The following is a 24,611-nucleotide window of genomic DNA, read 5'->3' as shown; positions in this document are numbered from 1 at the left end:
AGATAATGACGGTTTTGATCGATCCAAGCTGATCAGTTGTGGTTGGAAAAACAAAAAATCAATTGTACGGAGACGGAGTTAATCAAGGACGTTTTTTGCTCGAATGTAGGCGATTCACAAGGGCGCAAAAAGGCCATTGATTGACTCTGTACGATCAATTTCTTTCCGCACAACCAATCGACTTGGATCAAACTGTCACTGTCACTTGTTGCTTAGCCGTGCAGTTTTTGCCTCACTCGTTCGATGTATGATTCAATCGTTTTGTCGATCAGACCTTGATCTTTCAATTTTATCGCAACACGTATAGCCATTACACAATGCTGAAAAGAGGGAGTTTCTGATGCATCATGGGAGAAGATTTGATACTATAAAAACTGATCAAACACAGAATATAATTTTATATATATATATATATATATATATATATATATATATATCTTATTCTTGTGGATAAAGTGGAGAAGGATGAGAACCCCAGTCAGCTTTTTTTTGCTGTCCATGGCTTTGTTAGAAAGCTTTGTACTCACTTCCTGTTCCGGGGCAACCTTTTATTTCCCAGACAGGAAGTGAAGAAAACCCTCAGCTATACAGACAGAAGTAAAAATTGCAGCTTGTTATGATTGGCAGTGTTCCCATGCAGATTTTGCCTCACTTCCTGTCTGGGTAAACATTGCAGGAAGTGAGCGAAAATCTTACTAATGGGGCCCCAGATATTGGTAAAACCTGACAGGGTTGTTCTGATTCTTATCCACTTTATCCAAAACTTAAAAAAAACTCTTGCCCATAACACTTTAATTCCTCCACATGTGTCTGCTCTAGGTGCTGGACCCTGGAGTTTGTTTTTTAAGTAAAGGGTTAATCTGTCAGTTTGGGGATTGCGGCTATAAAAAAAAGTCCCTGTGTTTTCTCATTTCCAGTCCCTGACACCTTCTGTTCCCAAACCTGTGATTTGTGTCAGGAAGGGAAGAAAAATGTCTGCTCAGGTGTCAGGTGGGTGCAGGCCGGGAAAACCATTCCAGGCTGGAGGGTCTCAGTAATCCCCCCAGGGGGGCCCGGGCCTAATAACTGACAAGACTGTGACCCCTGCCACCACTTACATGCAGCTCCCTCCATTTCCACACTACTTAGCAGCTATTTACAGGATGCACATCCATTCCCAGGACTGTCAGGAGCGACTCCCATCAAATGTGGTGGTCCTACCGTGTACACGGAGCTCAGCCATATACTCTGCACAGTACAGTATACACAGGGCGCGCTATATACTCTGCACAGTACAGTATACACAGGGCGCGCTATATACTCTGCACAGTACAGTATACACAGGGCGCGCTATATACTCTGCACAATACAGTTTACACAGGGCACGCTATATACTCTGCACAGTATACACAGGGTGCGCTATATACTCTGCACAGTACAGTATACACAGGGCACACTATATACTCTGCACAGTACAGTATACACAGGGCGCGCTATATACTCTGCACAGTACAGTATACACAGGGCGCGCTATATACTCTGCACAGTACAGTTTACACAGGGCGCGCTATATACTCTGCACAGTACAGTATACACATGGCGCGCTATATACTCTGCACAGTACAGTATACACAGGGCGCGCTATATACTCTGCACAGTACAGTATACACAGGGCACACTATATACTCTGCACTGTACAATCTATAGGGAGAACCGTACAACATACACAGAGTATAGTATACACAGGGTGCGCTATATACTCTGAACATTATATAGTGAGAAACTGTACAGTATACACAGGGCTCACCATATACTCTGCACTGGACAGTCGTTAGCGAGAACAGCAGTACAGAATACACAGAAGATTGGTATAGTATATACAGGCTGCGCTATATTCTCAGTTCTGTACATAAGAGCTGAATACAGTATACACAGACCCAGTTCTGAGCTGAGCATGGTATATACAGAGTCCATTATATTCTCAATTCTATACATATGAGCCAAATACAGTATTTAAAGACTCTGCTATATACTCAGTTTTGTACATAAAAGCTAAATACAATGTATACAGACCCTGCTATATACTCACTTCTGCATATAGGAGCTGAATACAGTATACACCGTACAGTCCCTGCAATATATTCAGTGCTATACACAGGAGAAAAGTACAGTATATACAGGGTCCAATATTTTTTTTAGAGCTCAGTACGGTACATGCAAACTCCACTATATACTGTGTTCTGTACATGGGAGCCCAGTACGGTATGTACAAGGTCTGCCATATACTCTGTTCTGTACATGGGAGCCCAGTACACTATATACAGGGTCTGCTATATACTCTGTTCTGTACACAGGAGCCTAGTACAGTATATACAGGGTCTGCTATATACTCAGTTCGTACTCAGTATGTACTCAGTTCTGAACATAGGAGCCCAGTAGAATAGAGTGCTGTAGACCCACCATAGGTAGCGCAGCGAGGTATGCTCTGGTTATCCTGTATATAGACACCTGCCTGTACTGCCTATCCCTTACAGTACATTGTAGCAATGTCCTCGGTGGCTGTACACAAGGGATCTGAGCTATATCAGATATCTGGAATTTCATGCTTCATTGCCATCTCTTCCTTTTTCAACATTGTTACTAATAACAAGCCTGGGAGCCGACATCTAACCCCTACAAAACTCAGCCTGGGGGAAGCAACCCATTATGGGCCACAGAAGACTTCATGGCCCCCATCATCAGAAAGATGGACAGCCATTCCGCTGTGTTTTAGCAGCTGGGGAACTACAACTCCCAGCAAGCCATGAGGTCCTCTTATAGATGCAGGCTATGATGCTTTTAGTGAGCTTAGGAAAATCAGACTAAGAAACGCCATCAACACTTCATCCACAAAAAACTCCCATCACCACCAGATACAAGCAACCATACATGGACCAATATTTCATCAGACACAACAGAAGATTGGATCAGGGCCCACACCATCACATTCTATGCCAGTAGACTCAATATACCACCAGGACTTCTATACAGACAAAATTCAGACATTATCTACATCTGAACAGTGAAGAGACAGTTCTGGGACCATCCACACAACTGCCACTACCTCCAATGACGACCATCTTCCAGCATAAAAGTCATTTCTATTAGAGAGAGACAATTTGCTACAATTTGTAAAAGGAATATCATAATCTGAATTGCTTTTAGATGGACATGCAAAAATTAAATCTGCGGTTTCAGGCAACGTAGTTCTCCAACCAGCCAATCTTTCTCCTAGTTTTACCGGATTTCAAAGAGAAAAGTTTTTCTATCTAGTAAAGTTTCCAAGTTTTGGTGCCAAAGACCTTCAAGACTTCTGCTTGCCAAGACCTGCATGCAGCTCCCCCGGTGAGGGTCTCTCGCTTGTATTATTTTGGTCTAAGACTAGCAGCCATCCCTCTGTAAGGCTAACGCTCTAGTATTATTTTGGTCTAAAACCAGCATACAACATCTCTAGCATTATTTTGGTCCAGGACCAGCAAGTAAGCCCCCAGGGTTGCGTGCTAATCTTAGACCAAATTAATACTAGAGCGTGGCCCCCTCACCCAAAGCTGCATGCTGGCCTTTGACTAAAATAATACTAGATGAAGGTACCATTTTATTATTATTTATTATTTTAGTCTAAGGCCAGCATGCAGCTTTGGGTGAGGGTATTTTTTGGGTTTAAGATCAGCATGCAACCCTGGGTGAGGGTACCATGCTCTAGCATTATTTTGGTTTAAGATTAGCATGCAACCCTGGGTGAGGGTACCACGCTCTAGCATTACTTTGGTTTAAGATTAGCACACAACCCTGGGTGAGGGTGACACGCTCTACTATTATTTTGGTTTAAGATTAGCACGCAGCCCTAGGTGAGGGTACCACACTCTAGTATTATTTTGATCTTAGATAAGCACCCAGCTCTGGGTGAGGGTACCCAGCTCTAGTATTATTTTGGTCTAAGATTAGCACACAGCCCTGGGTGAGGGTATCACACTCTAGTATTTTTCTTAAATATCAGCACACATCCCTGGGTAAGGGTACCACGGTCTAGTATTAGTTTGGTCTAAGACCAGCACGCAGCCCCTAGATGAGGGTACCATCCTCTAGTATTATTTGGTCTTAGACCAGCATGCAGCTCCCAGGTGAGGGTACCATGCTCTAGTATTATTTGGTCTAAGACGAGCACGCAGCCCCCAGATGATTGTACCATCCTCTAGTATTATTTGGTCTTAGACCAGCATGCAGCTCCCAGGTGAGGGTACCATGCTCTAGTATTATTTGGTCTAAGACGAGCACGCAGCCCCCAGATGATTGTACCATCCTCTAGTATTATTTGGTCTTAGACCAGCATGCAGCTCCCAGGTGAGGGTACCATGCTCTAGTATTATTTGGTCTAAGACCAGCACGCAGCCCCTAGATGAGGGTACTATCCGCTAGTATTATTTGGTCCAAGACCAGCACGCACCCCCGAGGAGAGGGTACCATGCTCTAGTATTATTTGGTCCAAGACCAGCATGCAGTCCCCATATGAGGGTACTATCCCCTAGTATTATTTGGTCTAAGACCAGCACGCAGCCCCCAGGTGAGGATACCACGCTCTAGTATTTTTTTGGTATAGGACCAGCACGCAGCCCTCTGGTACCATGCTCTAGAGGAAACTTTGTTCACTTCTTGGACTCTTCGGGACAAGTTTCTTGGCATCTTTAGCTGACACACAGCTTACCTAGAAGCGGACAGATGAGCGCAGAGAGCATCCAAAGAAAGGAATGAAGAATAAGCCACATCTTCTGCTTCCTCTATAATCCAGGGCAGATCCTGAGCAATCCCACCAAATAAAGTGCAATAAGGAGAAGAGTTCCAATAGGATCCTAGTCACTTCCCTGTCCAGACATCTGCTCCCCAATCCATGCGGGGTTCCCAGCCTGACCTCAGCTGCGAAGGGGACTTCTGAGTCCTGGCTGAAAATGGTAATCCGCTCACCGGATGCCCCTGACCCTCCAGCCACATAGAGCCCAGTGAGCTTGCAATTAGATGGCTCCTCTTAGTTGCTGCAGTCAGACACATGAGCGCTCCAGTGATGACAATGATACTCCAGGCTCCAGCCACACACACATTGCATCCTCTCCTATTCCAGGTTCAGGGCTGAGTGTGCACAGAGCATAGCCCCTCATTCATTGTGTCAGGCACAGCCCCTCCCTCACCGCCCTTAAAGGAGCAGGCACCAGCATTTCCCTATTCATCGCCCTCTTCCTTCACAATTACTGCTAAGCTGAATGAATGAGGAAAACAGACTGCAGGATATATCACACAAAACCATTCCACCTTCCTCATCTAAGAAGAATCATTACAAAATACAAATGGTGTACAATAGTGTAAGAATCTAAAATATTAAATCTAAAGCCATGACTAACAACATGCTGGATTTGGGTAACTTTCTTTAAAGTTTTGTGCTTAAAATTCGCAAAGAATCGGTGACCTGGCTAACTTTTTCTAAATCTCTATTTTAAATTTTTCGACACACGCCGCTGTACTTTTATTCTGAAGAAATCAAAAATCGGTGTTTTGATGATAATCTCTCTTAAATAGATGTAAACATAAATATGCTAAAATAGGAGCAAAAATAGAATAAATCACAGAAGCAGCAATAAAACTTGGGTAAAACCTGTGATAACATCAATAAACAGGCATGGAAAATATATAAACACAGTGTAACAACAACTGAAAAGAAGGAAACAATAGAGAAAGTAAGAGCTAGAGAGGCAGACAGAAAAAAAAAAAAAAAAAGAAAGAGAAAGAAAGAAAGAGAGAGAGAAAGAAAGAAAGAGAGAGAGAGAAAGAAAGAGAGAGAGAGAGAGAGAGAGAGAGAGAGAGAGAGAGAGAGAGAGAGAGAGAGAGAGAGAGAGAGAGAGAGAGAGAGAGAGAGAGAGAGAGAGAGAGAGAGAGAAAGAAAGAAAGAAAGAAAGAAAGAAAGAAAGAAAGAAAGAAAGAGAGAGAGAAAGAAAGAAAGAAAAGAAAGAAAGAAAGAGAGAAAGAGAGAAATAAATAAATAAATAAAGAGAGAGAGAGAGAAAGAAAGAGAAAGAAAGAAAGAAAAACAAAGAAAGAAAGAGAAAAATAAGGAATGAAATGAAAGAAAGAAAAAAAGAGAAAGAAAGAAAAAAGGAAGAGAAAGAATGAATGAAAGAAAGAGAAAAAAAATTAAAAGGGAAAGAAAGAAGAAAGGAAAGGAAGAAAGGAAGAAAGGAAGGAAGGAAGGAAGGAAGGAAGGAAGGAAGGAAGGAAGGAAGGAAGGAAGGAAGAAAGTAAGAAAGGAAGGAAGGAAAAAAAGAAAGGAAGGAAGGAAAAAAAGAAAGAAAGAAAAGAAGGAAGGAAAGAAAGAAAGAAAGAAAGAAAGAAAGAAAAAAAGAAAGAAAGAAAGGAAGAAAGAAAGGAAGAAAGAAAAAAAGAGAAAGGAAAAAAAAAGGAGAGAAAGAAAGGAAGAGAAAGTGAAAGAACAAAAAGAAGGAAAGAAAGAAAGAAAGAGAAAAATAGAGAAAAAAGGAAGAAAGGAAAAAGAGAAAGGAAAGAAAGAGAAAAAATTAGAAAAAGAGAGAAAGAGTGAGAAAGAAAGAAGGAAAGAAAGAGAAAGAAAAAAGAGAGAGAGAGAGCGAGCGATAAAGAGAAAAAAAGAAAGAAAGAAAGAAAGAAAGAAAGAAAAAGAAAAAAGGAGAGAGAGAAATAAAGAAAGAGAAAAGAACGAAAGAGAAAAGAAAGAAACGCACAAAATAAAGAGAAAAGAAAGAAGGAAGGAAAGATGGAAAGATAGAAAGAGAAAAGAAAGAAGGAAGGAAAGATGGAAAGATAGAAAGAAAGGAAGAAAGAAAGAAAGAAAAAAAGAAAGAAAAAGAAAGAAAGAAAGAAAGGAAGGAAGGAAGGAAGGAAGGAAGGAAGGAAGGAAGGAAGGAAGGAAGGAAGGAAAGAAAGAAAGAAAGAAAGAAAGAAAGAAAGAAAGAAAGAAAGAAAGAAAGAACAGAAAGAAAGAACAGAAAGAAAGGAGGAAAGTAAGAGAAAAACAAAAGGAGAAGGGGAGAAAGGGAGACAGAAATACAGCAAGGGGAGAGAGAGAAGATGAAAGAAAGAAGTTATTTGCCACACATCATGCTCTGCACTGTGCTGCCTCTCCTCTGTATATAGAATTGGTCTCATCTCCCAGGTACAGTCCAGGGTAAACTGCAACAGTAACAGTGCCATCTACAGGCCACTTCAGCTCTGCACTGCACAGAAACTAACACTAGATGACTGAGAGTGGTGCAGATCTGTGTTCTCTGAATAACATCAAAGCCCTACAGCAATAGAAAGAGCAGAAAACAAACAGTACAAAAATAAAACAGAGAAAGGAAGAATAAGGGAAAGACACCTGGTGGCTATGGACAATTTACTTTCCAACCATTCCATTGTTATAAAATATCCTTTTTAGGATTGGTATCCACATTTTTTTGTGAGCATCAATGCGCTGTGAATGCCTTTTGTTGGTCAATTTTACCGGGACCCCAATACACAGACAAAACCAACCCACCTACCCCTCTGCATGTAATAAAGTACATTGTTTCATTTCACATAGATTTAGATGTGTTTCCCAATTGATTCCATCCCATACAGTGTCCCTATCGGGTCTCAGCAGTCGTGTTTGCCCCTTATTCATTTTTATTATCAGGAACAAAAATGTAGGTGTAAATTGGAAGCATGCATACGCAAAGCTCCAGGCAGTCCCTCCTCTGGATCACCGCCATCTCCCCACTCCCTGGGCTATAGGACCTTTAACCCATTACATGACATACAACCATCGTTATTTCTAGACAGAAATGAGATAAAAATTAATATTCTGTTAAAAGATTAAATGTAGAATCTGGATTTTGCTGAAATATGTATCGGTAACTTTAATCCAGAAATTCTCTCTGCCATTAGATGTCCTCAGTCTGATGGTCAGCATCATTCAACCCACTTTAAGGTCAGGTGGTCCTAGACCCACCCCAGCATGTGATTGGGCAAGGAATAGAGACACAGCACAGTGATGTACCCATCACTCTGCTTGCTCCTCCTATTAGCATGCTTCTTGTTAGTATATGAACTGATTGGCTCCTTTCTTGCATTCAACAAACACATTTAATGATGTATTAATGATTATAGAGCTGCATTAATTTGGAATTCCACGCCAAATAAACAAGTTATTTACACCGGGCTTCAGCCCCTCCCTCTCCCACAATTAGATAACATTTATCTTTAGATGTTTTTGACTGTTTTGTGCTGCACTACTTCCTTCTCCTGCCTAGGTGAGAATTGCACTCCTGTAGATTGCACACATTCACAAATGCGCTAAAAGGGGCTCCTCTGCGAGGCCTTCCAGACCCGTGGCACATTTGCACACATATGGGGGTTTCTCTGCCACAGGCATGGAAGACCCGGATCTCAGATTTCCTGCGCATGGTAGGGGAAAACAACGCATGCGCAGGTTTCGTCCAGGTCCTGAAGGCTGGGCAGAGCTCCTCAGCACACCTGGGCAAGCCTTGGATTTTCAAAATTGGTGGCACCGGCGAGGTGGGTTGGGGCGTTCAGGTGACTAAAATGTCATTTACACTTGTAAAGTGTGAGCATCACATTCTGTGAGCAATTTGTTGAAAATTGACAGGAGTGTTGGTTGTAGCTTGTAGGAGCAATCATTTATTGAGCATTTCTCTGCCGAGAACTGGCAGCTGTCTTCCAGCAATCGCTAAATGCCCGCTGAAAATCGCTTAATCCTTGCTGAATGCATGCTAAAGTACTCCTATAAAATGACAGATAAAATTACCTATAAAATTATAGTACCCCTATAAAATGACAGTACCACTATAAAATTACAGGACTTCTATAAAATGACAGTACCCCAATAAAATGACAGCACCCCTATAACATGACAGCACCCCTATAACATGACAGCACCACTATAAAATGACCTATAAAATTATAGTACCCCTATAAAATGACAGGACCCCTATAAAATGACAGAACCCCTATAAAATGACCTATAACAAATTATAGTACCGCAATAAAAGGACAGGACCCCTAATAAAAATGACCTATAAAATGACAGTACCCCTAATAAAATGACCTATAAAATGACAGTACCCCTAATAAAATGACCTATAAAATGATTGTACACCTATGAAACAATCTATAAAATTACAGTACCACTATAAAATGATAGTACCCCTATAAAATGACCAATAAAATGATAGTACCCATATAAAATGACCTATAAAATGACAGTACCTCTAATAAAATAACCTATAAAATGACAGTACCCCCCCCCCCCTATAAAATGAGAGTACCCCCCCCTATAAAATGACCTATAAAATGATAGTACCTCTAATAAAATTGTAAACAAAAAAATTACCTATAAAATGACAGTACCCATATAAAATGACCAATAAAATGACAGTACCCCTAATAAAATGACCTATAAAATGATTGTACACCTATGAAACAATCTATAAAATTACAGTACCACTATAAAATGATAGTACCCATATAAAATGACCTATAAAATTACAGTACCTCTAATAAAATGACAATACCCCCCCCCCCCCCCTATAAAATGACAGTACCCCCCCTATAAAATGATAGTACCCCTATAAAATGACAGTACCCCTAATAAAATGACATAAAATGATTGTACCCCTATGAAACAACCTATAAAATGACAGTACCCCTATAAAATGTCAGTGCTCCTATAAAATGATAGTGCCCCAATAAAATGACAGTACCCCTATAAAATGATAGTACCCATATGACATGATAGTGCTCCTATTAAATGAAAGTATTCCTATAAATGACAGCACTTCTAAAAATGACAATACTCCTATGACATAATAGTATGCCTATGACATTACAGTACTCCTATTAAATGGCAGTACCTCTATTAAAATGACTGTACTCATATAACATGGCCTATACAATGGAAGTGCCCCCAAAAATGACAGTATTACTGTAAAAGGATAGTACCCTATTAAAAGACAGTAATCACATTACCTTACAGTGCGGTTATTAAATTGCATTATCCCTATAAAATGACAGTACCCCTATAAAATGATTGTACCCCTATGAAACGACCTATAAATGACAGTACCCCTATAAAATGACAGTACCCCTATAAATGACAGTACCCCTATAAAATGACAGTACCCCTATAAATGACAGTACTCCTATAAGTGCATATTCCCACTTTTACTGCATGTAAGTGCAATGAAGTGTACATCCCATCCTTCCCTATGTGGCTGCAGGTAAACTAGAAGGCTCCCTCCACACCCAGCCGTGTGTTATCATGCACAGTACAACACTTGCACAGAGGTGTGAATCAGCTGTGAAGGTCCTTATTCAGCTATCCAGGAGCTAAGGGGTCCTTAGGGGACTTCAAGGAAGCTTTTTCAATGTGACGCTCTTCAGACCAGCGGTAAGAATAAACATGTGTACTTAGCCTTTGTCAACTGACAGCCCACAATGTCATGGATAAAATTGGTCATAAGTGTTTCAAGCTGGCCTCCAGCCCTCCCTTCAGTCTTGCACAGTAGTACAGGCTCCATTCCTGTACCAAAATAGCTTACTCTGGATTCACTGCACACTGTGGGCTTCTCACAATGTGCATTAGAAGCTGCAGAAAATCAGATAAAGCCCTGGCATTTCCAGCCACCGCCATCTTGTATGGACAGATAATTCATGTGGCATTTACTTCCTGGAATCTATCTGCCCTTAGCTCAGGCATGCAGGCAGGCGTATGTGCTAAGCTGAGAAAAGCCCTCCTCCCCTTTCCCAGAAACTGATAGGTAGATTCAGAAAGAGTTAGGCCGGCGTATCAGTAGATAAGCCCACCTAACTCAGAATCTACGCCGACTTATGTTTAAGTGTATGCTCAAACAGAGATACGCTTAAACATATCTAAGATACGACGGCTTGCGCTGTCCTATCTTAGATTGCAATATTTCGGATGGCCGCTAGGTGGCGCTTCCATTGCGGTCGGCGTAGAATATGTAAATGAGTAGATACGGCGATTCACGAACGTAGGCCCGGCCGACACAGTACTTTTACGCCGTTTACGTTAGAGATAGGCCGCCTAAAGTTAGAGCTTAGCCCTACATGGAATAGTAATGTTAAGTATGGCCGCCGTTCCCGCGGCGAAATTTGAAATTTTTACGTTGTTTGCGTAAGTCGCCCGTGAATCGGGATTTACGACGTTTACGTCCACGTCAAAATCAATAGGCCCGTGCGGCGTACTTAGCCGCAATGCACACTGGGAAATGTAGGCGCCCGGCGCATGCGCAGTAAAAAAAAACGTCAAAAATGTAAGGTCAAGCCTTATTAACATAAAACACGCCCCCCTTACACACATTTGAATTCGGCGCCCTTACGCCCGCCCGCTTTAGGCTACGCCGCCGTAACATAGCAGGCAAGTACATTGTGAATCATGTACTTGCCTCGCTAACTTACGGCGGCGTGGCTTAAATGCCTTAAGCTACGCCGCCGCAAAGTTGCGGCAACGTACGTGAATCTAGGCAAAAGACTCCGGGACGTGTGACATCACCATGGGACGCATGTGACCTAGGCCACAAACCAGGAAGTAACTGAAGAAACGTAAAAAATATATAAATAATACAAGTAAATCCTATTTACCAATACTGGCAGCATAAGGGTTAGAAATATTTGATTGAGAACGTTTTAGTCCTGCTTTAACCACTAGCCGACCGCCCACCGCCGTTCTACGTCGACAAGTTGGCTCGGCTGGGCGAGAGCACGTAGTATGACGTCCTCTCTCCCAGCCGCCACTAGGGGCGCGCGTGCGCGCCCCCGCTCGCCCCCGACTCCCGTGCGTGTGCCCGGCGGGCGCGATCGCCGCCGGGCACACGCGATCGCTCGTTACAGAGCGGGGAACGGGAGCTGTGTGTGTAAACACACAGCTCTCGGTCCTGTCAGCGGGGGAAATGCTGATTTTCTGTTCATACAATGTATGAACAGAAGATCAGTGTTTCCCCTAGTGAGGCCACCCCCCCCCCCACAGTTAGAACACACCCAGGCATACTTAACCCCCTTCCCGCCCCCTAGTGTTAACCCCTTCACTGCCAGTGGCATTTTTATAGTAATCCAATGCATTTTTATAGCACTGATCGCTATAAAAATGCCAATGGTCCCAAAAATGTGTCAAAAGTGTCCGAAGTGTCCGCCATAATGTCGCAATACCGAAAAAAAAAATCGCTGATCGCCGCCATTACTAGTAAAAAAAATATAATAAAAATGACATAAAAATACCCCCTATTTTGTAAACGCTATAACTTTTGCGCAAACCAATCAATAAACGCTTATTGCGATTTTTTTTACGAAAAATATGTAGAAGAAAACGTATTGGCCTAAACTGAGGAAAAAAAATGTTTTTTTATATATTTTTGGGGGATATTTATTATAGCAAAATGTAAAAAATATTCATTTTTTTCAAAATTGTCGCTCTATTTTTGTTTATAGCGCAAAAACTAAAAACCGCAGAGGTGATCAAATACCACCAAAAGAAAGCTCTATTTGTTTGGGAGCCACGTCGCACGACCGCGCAATTGTCTGTTAAAGCGACGCAGTCCCGAATCGCAAAAAGTACTCTGGTCTTTGGGCAGCAATATGGTCTGGGGGTTAAGTGGTTAAGTGTATGCGTTTTGCTAAAAGTTTTTTGGTTTTGGATAGGGTAGGAAAGGGTTAAGACCCCTGCCAGGTTTCTCTTGTTTCTTTGTGTCTTGTTAGGGAAATTTCCCTTCACTTCCTGTCCCAGAGACACAATGGAAGTAAAAGAAACAATCTCAACAAAGTGAGGGGAATTCCCCTTTTAGACAGCTGTCCCCATTGGGAGATTTCTCCTTGTTTCCTGTTGTGGTGACAACTGCAAATGTTTAGATCTGTCCAGGACATAAAGAGGAGACGGATCTCCCCACTGAGGACACAGACGGCAATACAAATCAGAGGAATTCTTACGCTTCCTCCCTCTATTCAAAACAAATAATAAAAAAAACGTTTGGCTTCCATCCTCACGGATCCCTTTCTTTTTTCAGTTACACTTCATGCAGTTTAATGGGACGCACGTCCTCGTCATGGGACTTTCCAAATATCCACTGAGAAATGTGATAATCCGCACTGACAGCCCGGCCCTGCGTCCAGATTCCTGGGAGATCGGCGCTGACCGCACACCGCTGTCCTCATCACACAAACTCCTCTTATTGACTTCTGTCCCAGAGGAGAGGAATGTGGAAAATGCTACTTTGCTTCCTTAAGTTACAATATTTTGGTTTCAGCATCAAGATAATGAATAAAGGATACAAACAGCTGCTGGAGGGGCCCAGACTGGATTATCCATGGGTACATGGTCATGGCAAGTGAAGGAAGCCCCCCCTCCCCATCCCCCACACACAGATAATACCATCCCTCCCCCCGGGTGTTTCTTATTATTAATGTGTGGACATGTCATAAATCAACTATAGTTTGTAACCACACACAAAAAAATCATAACACATTGTAAATGCCCATGACCGTCTGGTGACATCACTGAGAAGGCAGCCTATCCCTTTATTAGAGACCGGTGACATCACTGATAATACAGCCTACCTATTCATTAGAGACCGGTGACATCACTGATAATACAGCCTACCTATTCATTAGAGACCGGTGACATCACTGATAATACAGCCTACCTATTCATTAGAGACCGGTGACATCACTGATAAGACAGCCTACCTATTCATTAGAGACCGGTGACATCACTGATAATACAGCCTACCTATTCATTAGAGACCGGTGACATCACTGATAATACAGCCTATCCCTTCATTAGAGACCAGTGACATCACTGATAATACAGCCTATTCCTGCAATAGAGATCAGTGACATCAATGAAAAGGCAGCTTATCCATCACTAGAGACCAATGACATCACTAAGAAAGTAGCCTGTCACTAGAGACCGGTGACATCACTGAGAATACAGCGTATCCATCACTGGAGACTGGTGACATCACTACAGAAGCAACCTATCCTATCTCTAGAGACCGGTGACATCACTGAGAATACAGCGCATCCATCACTGGAGATTAGTGACATCACTGAGAATACAGCGTATACATCACTGGAGACTGGTGACATCACTACACAAGCAACCTATCCTATCTCTAGAGACTGGTGACATCACTGAGAATGCAACCTATCCTATCTCTAGAGACCGGTGACATCACTGAGAATGCAACCTATCCATCACTAGAGACGGGTGACATCACTGAGAATGCAGCCTATCGATCACTAGAGACTGGTGACATCACAGAGAATGCAGCCTATCCATCACTAGAGACGGGTGACATCACTGAGAACACAGTCTATTCATCACTAGAGACTGGTGACATCACTGAGAATGCAGCCTATTCATCACTAGAGATTGGTGCAGCGCCGCCCCCTCTGGCTCCGCACCGACACTGAAAATAACATACATTCATGCATTGCAATTAACTGTGCAATTAAAGGGCACAGTGACATGCACAGTGGCAACAATGGGCACAGTAGTGACAATGGGCACAGTGGCATCAATGGGCACAGTAGTGACAATGGGCACAATTAAAGGGCACAGTGGTGACAATTGGCACAGTGGCGACAATTGAGGGGCACACTGGCTGCGTTTGATGGCATGGCATGGCACAGTGGTGACAATTGATGGCACAGTGGCTGTTTGATGGAATGGCACAGTGACTGCATTTGGCATGGCACAGCGACTGCGTTTGATGGCATGGCACAGTGGTGACAATTGATGCCACAATGGCTGCAATTTTTATTTTTTTTATTTTACGTTTGCACCCCGCAAAAAATTTTGAGCACCAGCCGCCACTGGATTGGTGACATCACTAAGAATACAGCGTATCCATCACTAGAGACCAGTGACATCACTGAGAATCTAGCCCATCACTAGAATCCGGTGACATCACCTAAACGGCTGCCTATAAATTCGCTGCACCACTAACATCAAAGACAATGCCGCCTCTCCATTCATTAGGGACTAATGGTAAACAGACTGGAGATTACAATGACAAGTGACTGTTGTGTTGAATGCAAACTTTGCTCAGCCATTGTGTGTATGGGGTTTGCTCTGCCAGTGTTTGATGCTCAGCGGGGAGTTCTGTACATTTTATTAGCTCACACTCCTAACTTTACACTCAACTTCATTTTCCTTTCAGTGTTTGCAGGTTAAATACTACAGAGAGAAATCAACTCCACACCACACTGCTTACACCGGTCTCCCTCCCCCAATTCATGTTCTTGTTGGGTTTGCAAATATATTTAGACTTGAAACTAAACAAATATAGATTTATTTTTAACAAGAGATAAACAAATATAGATTTTAACCTGTAACAAAAGCAGTGCAGAGAATGAGACTTTGGAGTGGGCAACGGAATGCAGAGTGGCTGAGAGATGCAAGATGCCAGCAGGAGATTTATTCTACTTTGCAAAAGTTATAGGCAGGTGGGAAAATGCGGTAAGTGAAGAATGATTTCAGAAATAGAAGCGTTAATAGTTTTTTTTTTTTCAATTAACAAAATGGAAAGTAAATGAACAGAAGAGAAATCCAAATCAAATTACCGTATTTATCGCGGTATAACGCGCTCCCGCGTATACCGCGCACCCCTAAAGTTGCCCCCAATCCTGTGGAAAAAACGTTTTTTTTGTACTTACAGTTTTGGTGTCTTGCGCGGCGGCCTCGTCGGGTCCGGCGTCCTTCTGCGGCTTCGGGTGTCCTCTTCGTCGGGTCCAGCGTCCTTCTGCGGCTTCGGGTGTCCTCTTCGTCGGGTCCGGCGTCCTTCTGCGGCGTCCTCCCCGCTCGTTTCCCGCTCCCAATTTGAATACTGTGCCGACATATACAGAGCGCAGTACACTCATGTATTGTCGGCAATGCTCGGCAACTCGTGCGCTGACGTCCAGGACGTGAGCGCGGAAGGACCCGAGACTGCCCGACTATACCCGAGTGTACTGCGCTCGGTATATGTCGGCGCAGTATTCAAAACTCGGCGTGGGAAAGCGGGTATCGGCGTATACCGCGCACCCACGATTTTGCCCTGATTTTCAGGGCAAAAAAGTGCGCGTATACGCCGATAAATACGGTAATATTTGCGGTATGCCTTCGACACGGCTGCTGCGAAATAGATTTTGGGCCAATCACACGCCTCCCTGATGGTATGGCATGATGGATAAGTATCTGCCTGTATTTCTCAGCATTGAAGAAATACAGCCCCAAACATGCAAGGAACATCCACCATGCTTCACAGTTGCCTGCAGACACTCATTATTGTATCGCTCTCCAGTCCTTCGCCAACAAACTGCCTACTGCTACAGACACATACTTCAAATTTTGACTCATCAGTTCAGAGCACCTGCTGCCATTTTCCTGCACCCAAGTTTCTATGTTTAAGGGGATAGTTGAGTCACTTAGCCTTGTCTCCTTGCTTTTTGGCTGCAATTCTTCCATGAAGACCACTTCTAGCCAGACCTCCGGATAGTAGATAGGTGTACGATGGGTGTACCTGGGTCCCATTGGTTTCCACTAGTTCTGTGCTGGTGTCATTGCTGGACATCTACCGATGTCGAAGGGAAGTGAGCATGATGTGTCTCATTTGCTACATGGTTTCCATGGCTGCACTGCGTCTACAGTCCTCAAAATTGCCTGTTTCTTTGCGCTTCTTCAAAAGAGCTTGAATAGCACATCTTGAAACCCCGGTCTGCTTTAAAATCTTTGCCAGGAAGAGACGTTGCTGAGGCAGTACAACTACTTTGTGTCTTGTTGCTGTGCTCAGTCTCGCCATGGTGTATGACTTGTGACATGAAACGGTCTTCTACAACCTTGCCTTAGTAGCAGAGTTTGGCTGTTCCTCACCCAGTTTTAAGTCTCATAAACAGCTGCTTCTGTTCAGTTAATAACTATGTTTCAATCTATATATGAAATTGATGATCATTAGCACCTGATTGGTATATTTATTTAAACATAAACCTGACTCTAAACCAATCAGCTTCTGTTTTTTTTTTTTTTTTGTCAAAGCTTAATTGAACAAGTTAGAAGCTGATCTGCAAAATCTGGTGCAGCTTTGCACGTTAGGCAATTTCCAGTTTTAGGTAATCAACCCCAATGATTAATCGGTACCGGGCAGCAGGGGCAATCTGCGCCAGGTGATGAGGGTGCGCCCAGGCACACTCTGTGCGCACACCCATGTCTGCACTGCATTATGCACAATAAAACAGAGTTGAATTCAATGTCTGTGTCTAAAGCTGAATACACGCAGGCAGTTTTTTTGGTCCACCAGTCGGTTAAATAAAAAAAATTACAGATCCCTGCATCAACGTAAGCAATAATAATGCGGGGGATCTCTCTCACTATGATATTGTATCATGACAGAGGGGATCCCCCACCCCGCCAGAAGACGCTGATCAGCGCTTGCAGCCATTGGCTGCAAGTACTTTTCAAATTCAGTTTTTTCAGCATGTCCGTTTCACAGAAGTTGGTCATTAAACCACACAGTTGAACAGACAGCTGTACACACAGACTGATTTTTTGTCCCGTGTGTACCAGGCTTTATTGAAGAGTTAAGCTGCCTGTGGATGGTATCAAGACAGCAGGTGACCATGGGTCCAAAGGCATGCACAGGGGGTGTGCCAGAGCACACCCTAATCCCTACATGTGGCGCTGATTCCACCTACTGCCTGTGCTTCCCTCTGCTTTGGCCCTGCAGTGCTGCTGGCTTTCCTCCTCTTCTCCCGGCTGCAGTGGGGGGATGTTTCAGGATGGAGAGCAGGGGAAGGGACTAGAAAATACTGTATATACTCAAGTTTTTATAGACTGAAAAAGCCGAAGGGCTTATAGTCGAGTGAGGGTCTCACTTACTGCTCTGCAGTCTCTTTGGGGCCACTTTGAGCTGTTGTTGCAACCACCTCTAGAGGTTTGGATAGCGCTGGCAATCTGCTGCTAGAGGTCTAACAGTGGCCTGCAGTGTTTGAGTCGCCGACATTTTGTTGTACCCGTGGCTCAAACCCTGTACAGTAGACAGCGGGAGACCATAAACAAGGTGAGGCTGTAAATGGGCACAGTGAGGCTGCAGATGGGCACAGTGAGGCTGAAAATGGGCACAATGAGGCTAAAAATGGGCAAAGATGGGCACAGTGAGGCTACAAATAGGCACAGTGAGGCTACAAATAGGCACAGTGAGGCTACAAATAGGTACAGTGAGGCTACAAATTGGCACAGATAGGCACAGTGAGGCTGAAGATAGGCACAGTGAGGCTAAAGATAGGCACAGTGAGGCTAAAGATGGGCACAGTGAGGCTAAAGATGGGCACAGTGAGGCTAAAGATGGGCACAGTGAGGCTAAAGATGGGCACAGTGAGGCTGCAGATGGGCACAGCGAGCCTGAAAATGGGCACAGTGAGCCTGAAATGGGCATGGTTTACCAGTAACTGCTGCATTTCCCACCCTAGGCTTATACTCAAGTCAATATGTTTTTCCCAGATTTTTGTGGTAAAATTAGGTGCCTCGGCTTATACTCGAGTATATACAGGTATGTAATTTAACAGCCACTTCTTGTTCTAAATTAACACATTCCCTCACTGTGTCCATTCATAACTGAAGAATCGTAAACAGTGTTTACTAGGCTTCAGTTTGTGAATGAACAGGAAGCTAAGCACAGAGCACTTCCCATTCATTCACTGTCCAGTACAGCTGAGGCTGCAGAGAAAGGCACGTGTGGTTGAGCTTTAGAGTGCACACCCTAATGCAGTGATGGTAAACTTTGGCACCCCAGATGTTTTGGAACTACATTTCCCATGATGCTCATGCACTCTGCAGTCTAGCCGAGTATCATGGGAAATGTAGTTCCAAAACATCTGGGGTGCCAAAGTTTATACCTATACATGGGTCTATGGAGTTATGTCAATGTATAAAGCAGCATTTGAAAACAGAACAACACTGATGATGGCCAACAAGCCCGAAACAGCTGCATGCATTTTGGAATATTAGGCTGCATTTTTGCCATAAACCGATATGGTAGAAGGCAATGATTCGCATGGTTCACCCATTATTCAAAAAAAAAAAAAAAATTTTTTGGTATTTGTGATATAAAGTCTGTAATATATATAACAAATTAAGTAAAACGTAAAAAATTATTTTTGTCACGGAATCTGTGCCACCTGAATTACCTATAAAATTCAGCTTTGATGATTGATCTCCTGATTGGACACAAACGGTCGGCAAGGCTTAATAACGCCATTCTAATCCCGATATTATCCCTCTGTTCACCTTGAAGTCTCCTCCTCTCCTTTTTTACACTTTAATGCATTTTTAATTTTGGGCAAAGTCAGTAGTAATGAGATGTTTGAGGGATCTGGGGCTGTCAGAAAGGGCAGAATGAAATTTCCTGGTGAAAGGAGAAGGATCCTTATCTAGAGGAATAATTAAATCACAAGGTGAGGCGTGGAAGGGGAGGGGGAGGGGAGGGGGGATCACTTCCTCAAGGATATCCCTCATCCCGGCCTGATGATATCCTACTCTTTTGAATTTTGCGAGAGTAAAAGTTAATTGATCAGAGGGCTCTGTGAACCGTGAAATGCGACGGATAGAGCATGAAAGGAGGCCGATTTCAGAGCCTTCCGCCAACAAAGAGGGTCTTCAGAGACCCCTGACTGTGACACTTGTTGGGTGTGTGCTACTAGGGGTCCCATCCACAATATCAGACCACATTTGTATCCATATAGAATATAAGGATGGTAAAGGGAATCTTTTAGCAAGTAAATGCTATCGTTTTGGAGGGGTACACGGCTGTTCACCACTAAAGGGCCAAGCCTCTTTTTGAGATTTGGCGTTTACAAGTTTAAATCAGTTTTTTTTTTGGTAGAAAAATACTTAGAACCCCCAAACATTATATATATATATATATATATATATATATATATATATATATATATATATATATATATATATATTTCCCCCAGACACCCTAGAGAATAAAATGGAGTTAATTGCAATATTTTATGTCACACCGTATTTGCACAGCAGTCTCACAAGTGCAGTTTCTCGTGTGAATGGGCCCATAGGGAAAATTTGCACAAGAAACTGTGGGCCAGATCCAGAGAGCATTTGATCCGCGCAGCGTATCAGAGATACGCTACGCCACCGTACCTTACCTGGCGGAATTTGTAATCCTCAATGATTTCGCGCCGTAAGTTACGGCGGCGTAGTGTATTTCTGGCGGCGGAATTCAAATCGGCGATCAGGGGGCGGGTTTAATTTAAATGAAGCGCGTCCCCGCGCCGAATGAACTGCGCATGCGTCGTCCAGAAATTTACTGCCGTGCTTTGCGCGAAATGACGTCGCAACAACGTCATTTTTTGAACTTAGACGTGAGTTACGTCCATCCCTATTCACGGACGACTTACGAAAAATTTATTTTTTTTCAAATTTCGACGCGGGAACGACGGCCATACTTACCATGGCAAGTCTATCTATACGCCGCAAAATACCAGCTTTAACTATACGCCGGAGGGGTAGATACGCCGGCGTACTTGCTCTGTGAATCTGGCCCTGTGCGTTTACTGAGCATTTTTGAATGCGCAGTGACAGGCAGTTGACACGTTTTTAATGCACATTTGCAGTGCATTTTCCTAAGGCAGGCCAGAGACGGCGCAAACTTATTTCCTGCAACCATGGGTTGCAGGAAAAAAAATTACACGACCCCCCCCCCCCAATCTATCAACATAGAAAGTGTTGACATGGAAATATCTCCTGCCGACCAATTGTGTTCTCCCTGCAAGGTGACAGGGATGGGCGGGGGAAGCCGTCCCCGCCAGGGCAGCCAATAGAAATAATTGCAGGCAAATCTGGCAGGTTGGTTGTACCCAAGTAACGATCAACTTGGTACAGTCAGCCTATCCATTAATGGTTGGAATCTTGGCCGGTTCCCGTTGAACCGGCCAAGATTTGAACCGTCTTTGGCCGGCCTAAGCTTGCATTTCCTTTGAGGCCATTTTCTTCTACCCTGGGCTTTTTTGTGTACTGCACTGCATTGTGGTGCATTTTCATGCATTGACATGCATTTGTATTTCTTAGCATTTACAGTGGAGGAAAATGCATCTTGCTGTACTTTCACTGCACTGCAATAGAATGAACCATGCCCATAGGTAACCTGGAGATTGGACGGTCTGTGTAGTTGGAGGGCAATAAAAAATGAATCTCGCTGAATCTGGTGTGAATGGGCTCTTAGGCTCTATTCACATGAACGATGTGCAGCGCCAGACGTTTATTGCGTCGTGCTCGCCCCCTCCCTTGGACTACAGGAGATGAGTCAGGACGCCCACTAACACACAGCTCCTTTCTCTATCTGCAACATAGAGAGTGTCCTGACTCTCCTGTAGCCCAAGGGAGGGGGCGAGCACGACACTCCACACCAGGGAGAAAGCCTCACATTACTGTGTGGAGTTACAGACAGAAGAACAGGAAGTGAGAATTTCTCAGAAGAAATAAGGACATTTTAAAAGCAAAATGGAAGGATGAGGTAAGTGAAGGAGGACTGCACTAAGGTAAAGGAAGCTATTTAGGGGGAAAAAATTCTACCTTTACAACCCCTTTAAGCGTTTTTGGAGCGCCACCATTCATTTGAATGGGCATCCCTCTGCTCCAAAAGAAGCTAATGTAACAAATCTCGGCACAGAGCCAGGAGCATTTGCAGTTGCGATTTTTGCCCACAATTGTAATACGATTTGTAGCCCAACAATCGCTGCAAAATCGACGTTTGGGGTGCCATTAAGAAATAATGGCATCGCAAACGCGTTCCGCGTTTTGCCGCAATTCTGGAATCGTGGGGCAATAGCTTGGCGATTCCGCCTGCGATCCAGAATGCTTGGGTGTGAATGGATCCTCTGTCCACCCTCAGCCTGCGACTAGACAGTGAGAGAAGCAACATCACCTCGGCTATTTTCTGCAGTCAGCAAACCTCTGGCACGGCAGAACAGCTGACCGACTATATAGGCTGCTCCTCCATCTCCTCCATCATGACGAGCTCTGCTGTAAAGGAACTGCAAGAGGCTTATACCAGCTCATATTTAAGTAGCTTATATTACAAAATGACATTTAAGTTCTTATTAATAATTACAGAGCTGCCATATTTGTATCTTTTATTTGTGCCTGGTGTTCAGCTTTGATGTTTTCATACAAAGGCTCCCCTGGTGCACGTGTTTTTGTTCATATGTACATGGTGGTGGAGCTCAAAATATAAATATATATTTTTTTTTTTTGTCACATAGGGGCCCAAAAATCCTCTTATGATACTATTTTTTGTGGCAGGTTCTCCTTGATGAGAAATCAGAGTGGTGGCGTAGATTATAAATAGAAAAAGGTCATTACGTATTTATTGCATTTATGAGACCATTTATGATCACTTTTGCAAAAAATAATAAAATACCATAGATTCTCTATCTATGGCATTTTATTATTTTTTGCAAATGTGATTATAAATTATCCTAAATGTGTTAAAAACGTAATGACCTATCTACTCCGCCACTCTGATGTCTCATCAATGAGAACCTGCCACAAAAAATTGTATCATTGTATCATATTTATTAATGATAAATATTATATATATATATATATATATATATATATATATATATATATATATATATATATATATATATATATATATATATATATATATATATATATATAAAAAAATAATTTTTTTTTTATCAATAACAAAGCTCCACCATCATGTACTTTGCATCAGGGGAGCCTTTGTATGAAAACATCAAACTACGTGTTACATATCAGAAGGAAAATCACCGCTCAAGGTGGGTCTGCTATAGGGTCATACACAGGTGTAGGATTCCAAGGGTGCTGGCAGTGCACTAGGCAAGCATGGGCGTAGAATGAAGGATGGATGGCCGCACTCCAAACCAAACAGGTTGTCTTTATTTAAACGAACAGCAAAACATACCGATCACAGCAATAGAAACAGGAGGATAACCGACGTTTCGCACTGACTTAGTGCTTATTCATGGCATGAATAAGCACTAAGTCAGTGCGAAACGTCGGTTATCCTCCTGTTTCTGTTGCTGTGATCTGGTATGTTTTGCTGTTCGTTTAAATAAAGACAACCTGTTTGGTTTGGAGTGCGGCCATCCATCCTTCATTCTACGCACGTGTTACATATCACTGTGCAACTCGGAGAGGAATAATTCTAGGAGCCATTTAGGGTACCGATGTTTGTTTTCGTTTCATGAGCACATACAATTTTAAGGGCTTTACATGTTGGGTATTTTTTTAGTCGGCGCCACCACGCCTTTTGTATTTTAACAAATAATTGAATAATATATTGGGCCAGATTCAGAAAGAGATACGACGGTGTATCTCCTGATACGCCGTCGTATCTCTGAGTTCTGCCGGTCGTATCTATGCGACTGATTTAGAGAATCAGTTACGCATAGATATCCCTAAGATCCGCCAGGTGTAAGTGTCGTACACCGTCGGATCCTAGGCTGCAATTCCAGGCCGGCCGCTAGGTGGCATTTTTTTTTTTTACGCGACTAATATGCAAATGAGGAGTTACGCCGATTCAGAAACGAACGACCGCCCGGCGCTTTTTTTTTACGTCTTTTGCGTTCGGCTTTTTCCGGCGTATAGTTACCCCTGGGTCTATGAGGCGCAGCCAATGTTAAGTATGGCCGTCGTTCACCCGCCCCGAGTTTTGAAATTTTTACGTCGTTTGCATTAGTCGTTCGCGAATACGGATGGACGTAAATTTACGTTCACGACGAAAGCAATGACGTCCTTGCTAAGTCATTTAGAGCAATGCACACTGGGAGATTTTACAGACGGCGCATGCGCCGTTCAAGTAAAACGTAAAAAACGCGGGGTCAAGGGAAATTTAAATAATACACGCCCCCTACATCCCCATTTGAATTACGCGGCCTTACGCCGCAACACATACGCTACGCCGCTCTAACTAAGGGCGCAAGTTCTTTGTGAATAAAGAACTTGCGCCCAAAGTTAGAGCGGCGTAACGTATCGGAGATACGTTACGCGGGCCGGACAGATACGCCAATGTATCTGAATCCGGCCCATTGTGTTTATCTGCCCTAAAATGAACTGTATCGTTTTTTTGTTTTTTTTACTGAACTTGATAAACCAAGATGAATTTGATAAACCATGCACTAATATCCTGTGACATAAAATTGGAACTACCACCATATTATTCTCCAGGGTCTCTGCTGTCAGTAAATGTGTCATGTTTTGGGGGTTTTAGATCATTTTCAGGCTTTGATTTCATAAACCATTGCAAAAACACAAAAAAACGGGGCAGAAGAAGGGTTATTGCATCTGGGATTCCATTCAGATAGCAGGTCTAGATGAAGGCCAAACGCAAATATTTTTGTTAGAACATTCTTTCTTGCCATCATTGAGTCAAGTCATTTTCATTTTTTTCTATAGGAATGTTGGCACAAAACTCTGAAGCCGGGTACACACGATCGGTTTGTCCGATGAAAACAGTCCTGTTTTTATCTGACAAAAC

General features: G+C 43.0%; 1 protein-coding gene across 3 annotated transcripts in view; it reads right to left on the bottom strand.

The window, feature by feature from the left end:
• The window catches only part of ROBO3 (roundabout guidance receptor 3), a 414,329-nt gene that overhangs the window by 179,682 nt on the left and 210,036 nt on the right, over nucleotides 1-24,611 (bottom strand). Inside the window, exon 1 of one of the 3 annotated variants that reach the window (XM_040326162.1) lies at nucleotides 4,721-5,161. The exons of the other annotated variants lie outside the window; for them this stretch is intronic. Coding sequence (XP_040182096.1) covers nucleotides 4,721-4,781 — 61 coding nt within the window. The 5' untranslated portion in view covers nucleotides 4,782-5,161. Of the gene's footprint in view, nucleotides 1-4,720; nucleotides 5,162-24,611 lie in introns of those variants that run through there. 3 annotated transcript variants of the gene reach the window in all.

The sequence above is a fragment of the Rana temporaria genome, chromosome 10 (genome assembly GCF_905171775.1).
Source record: "Rana temporaria chromosome 10, aRanTem1.1, whole genome shotgun sequence".
NCBI lineage: Eukaryota > Metazoa > Chordata > Amphibia > Anura > Ranidae > Rana > Rana temporaria.
This window is presented reverse-complemented; position numbering and strand designations above follow the sequence as displayed.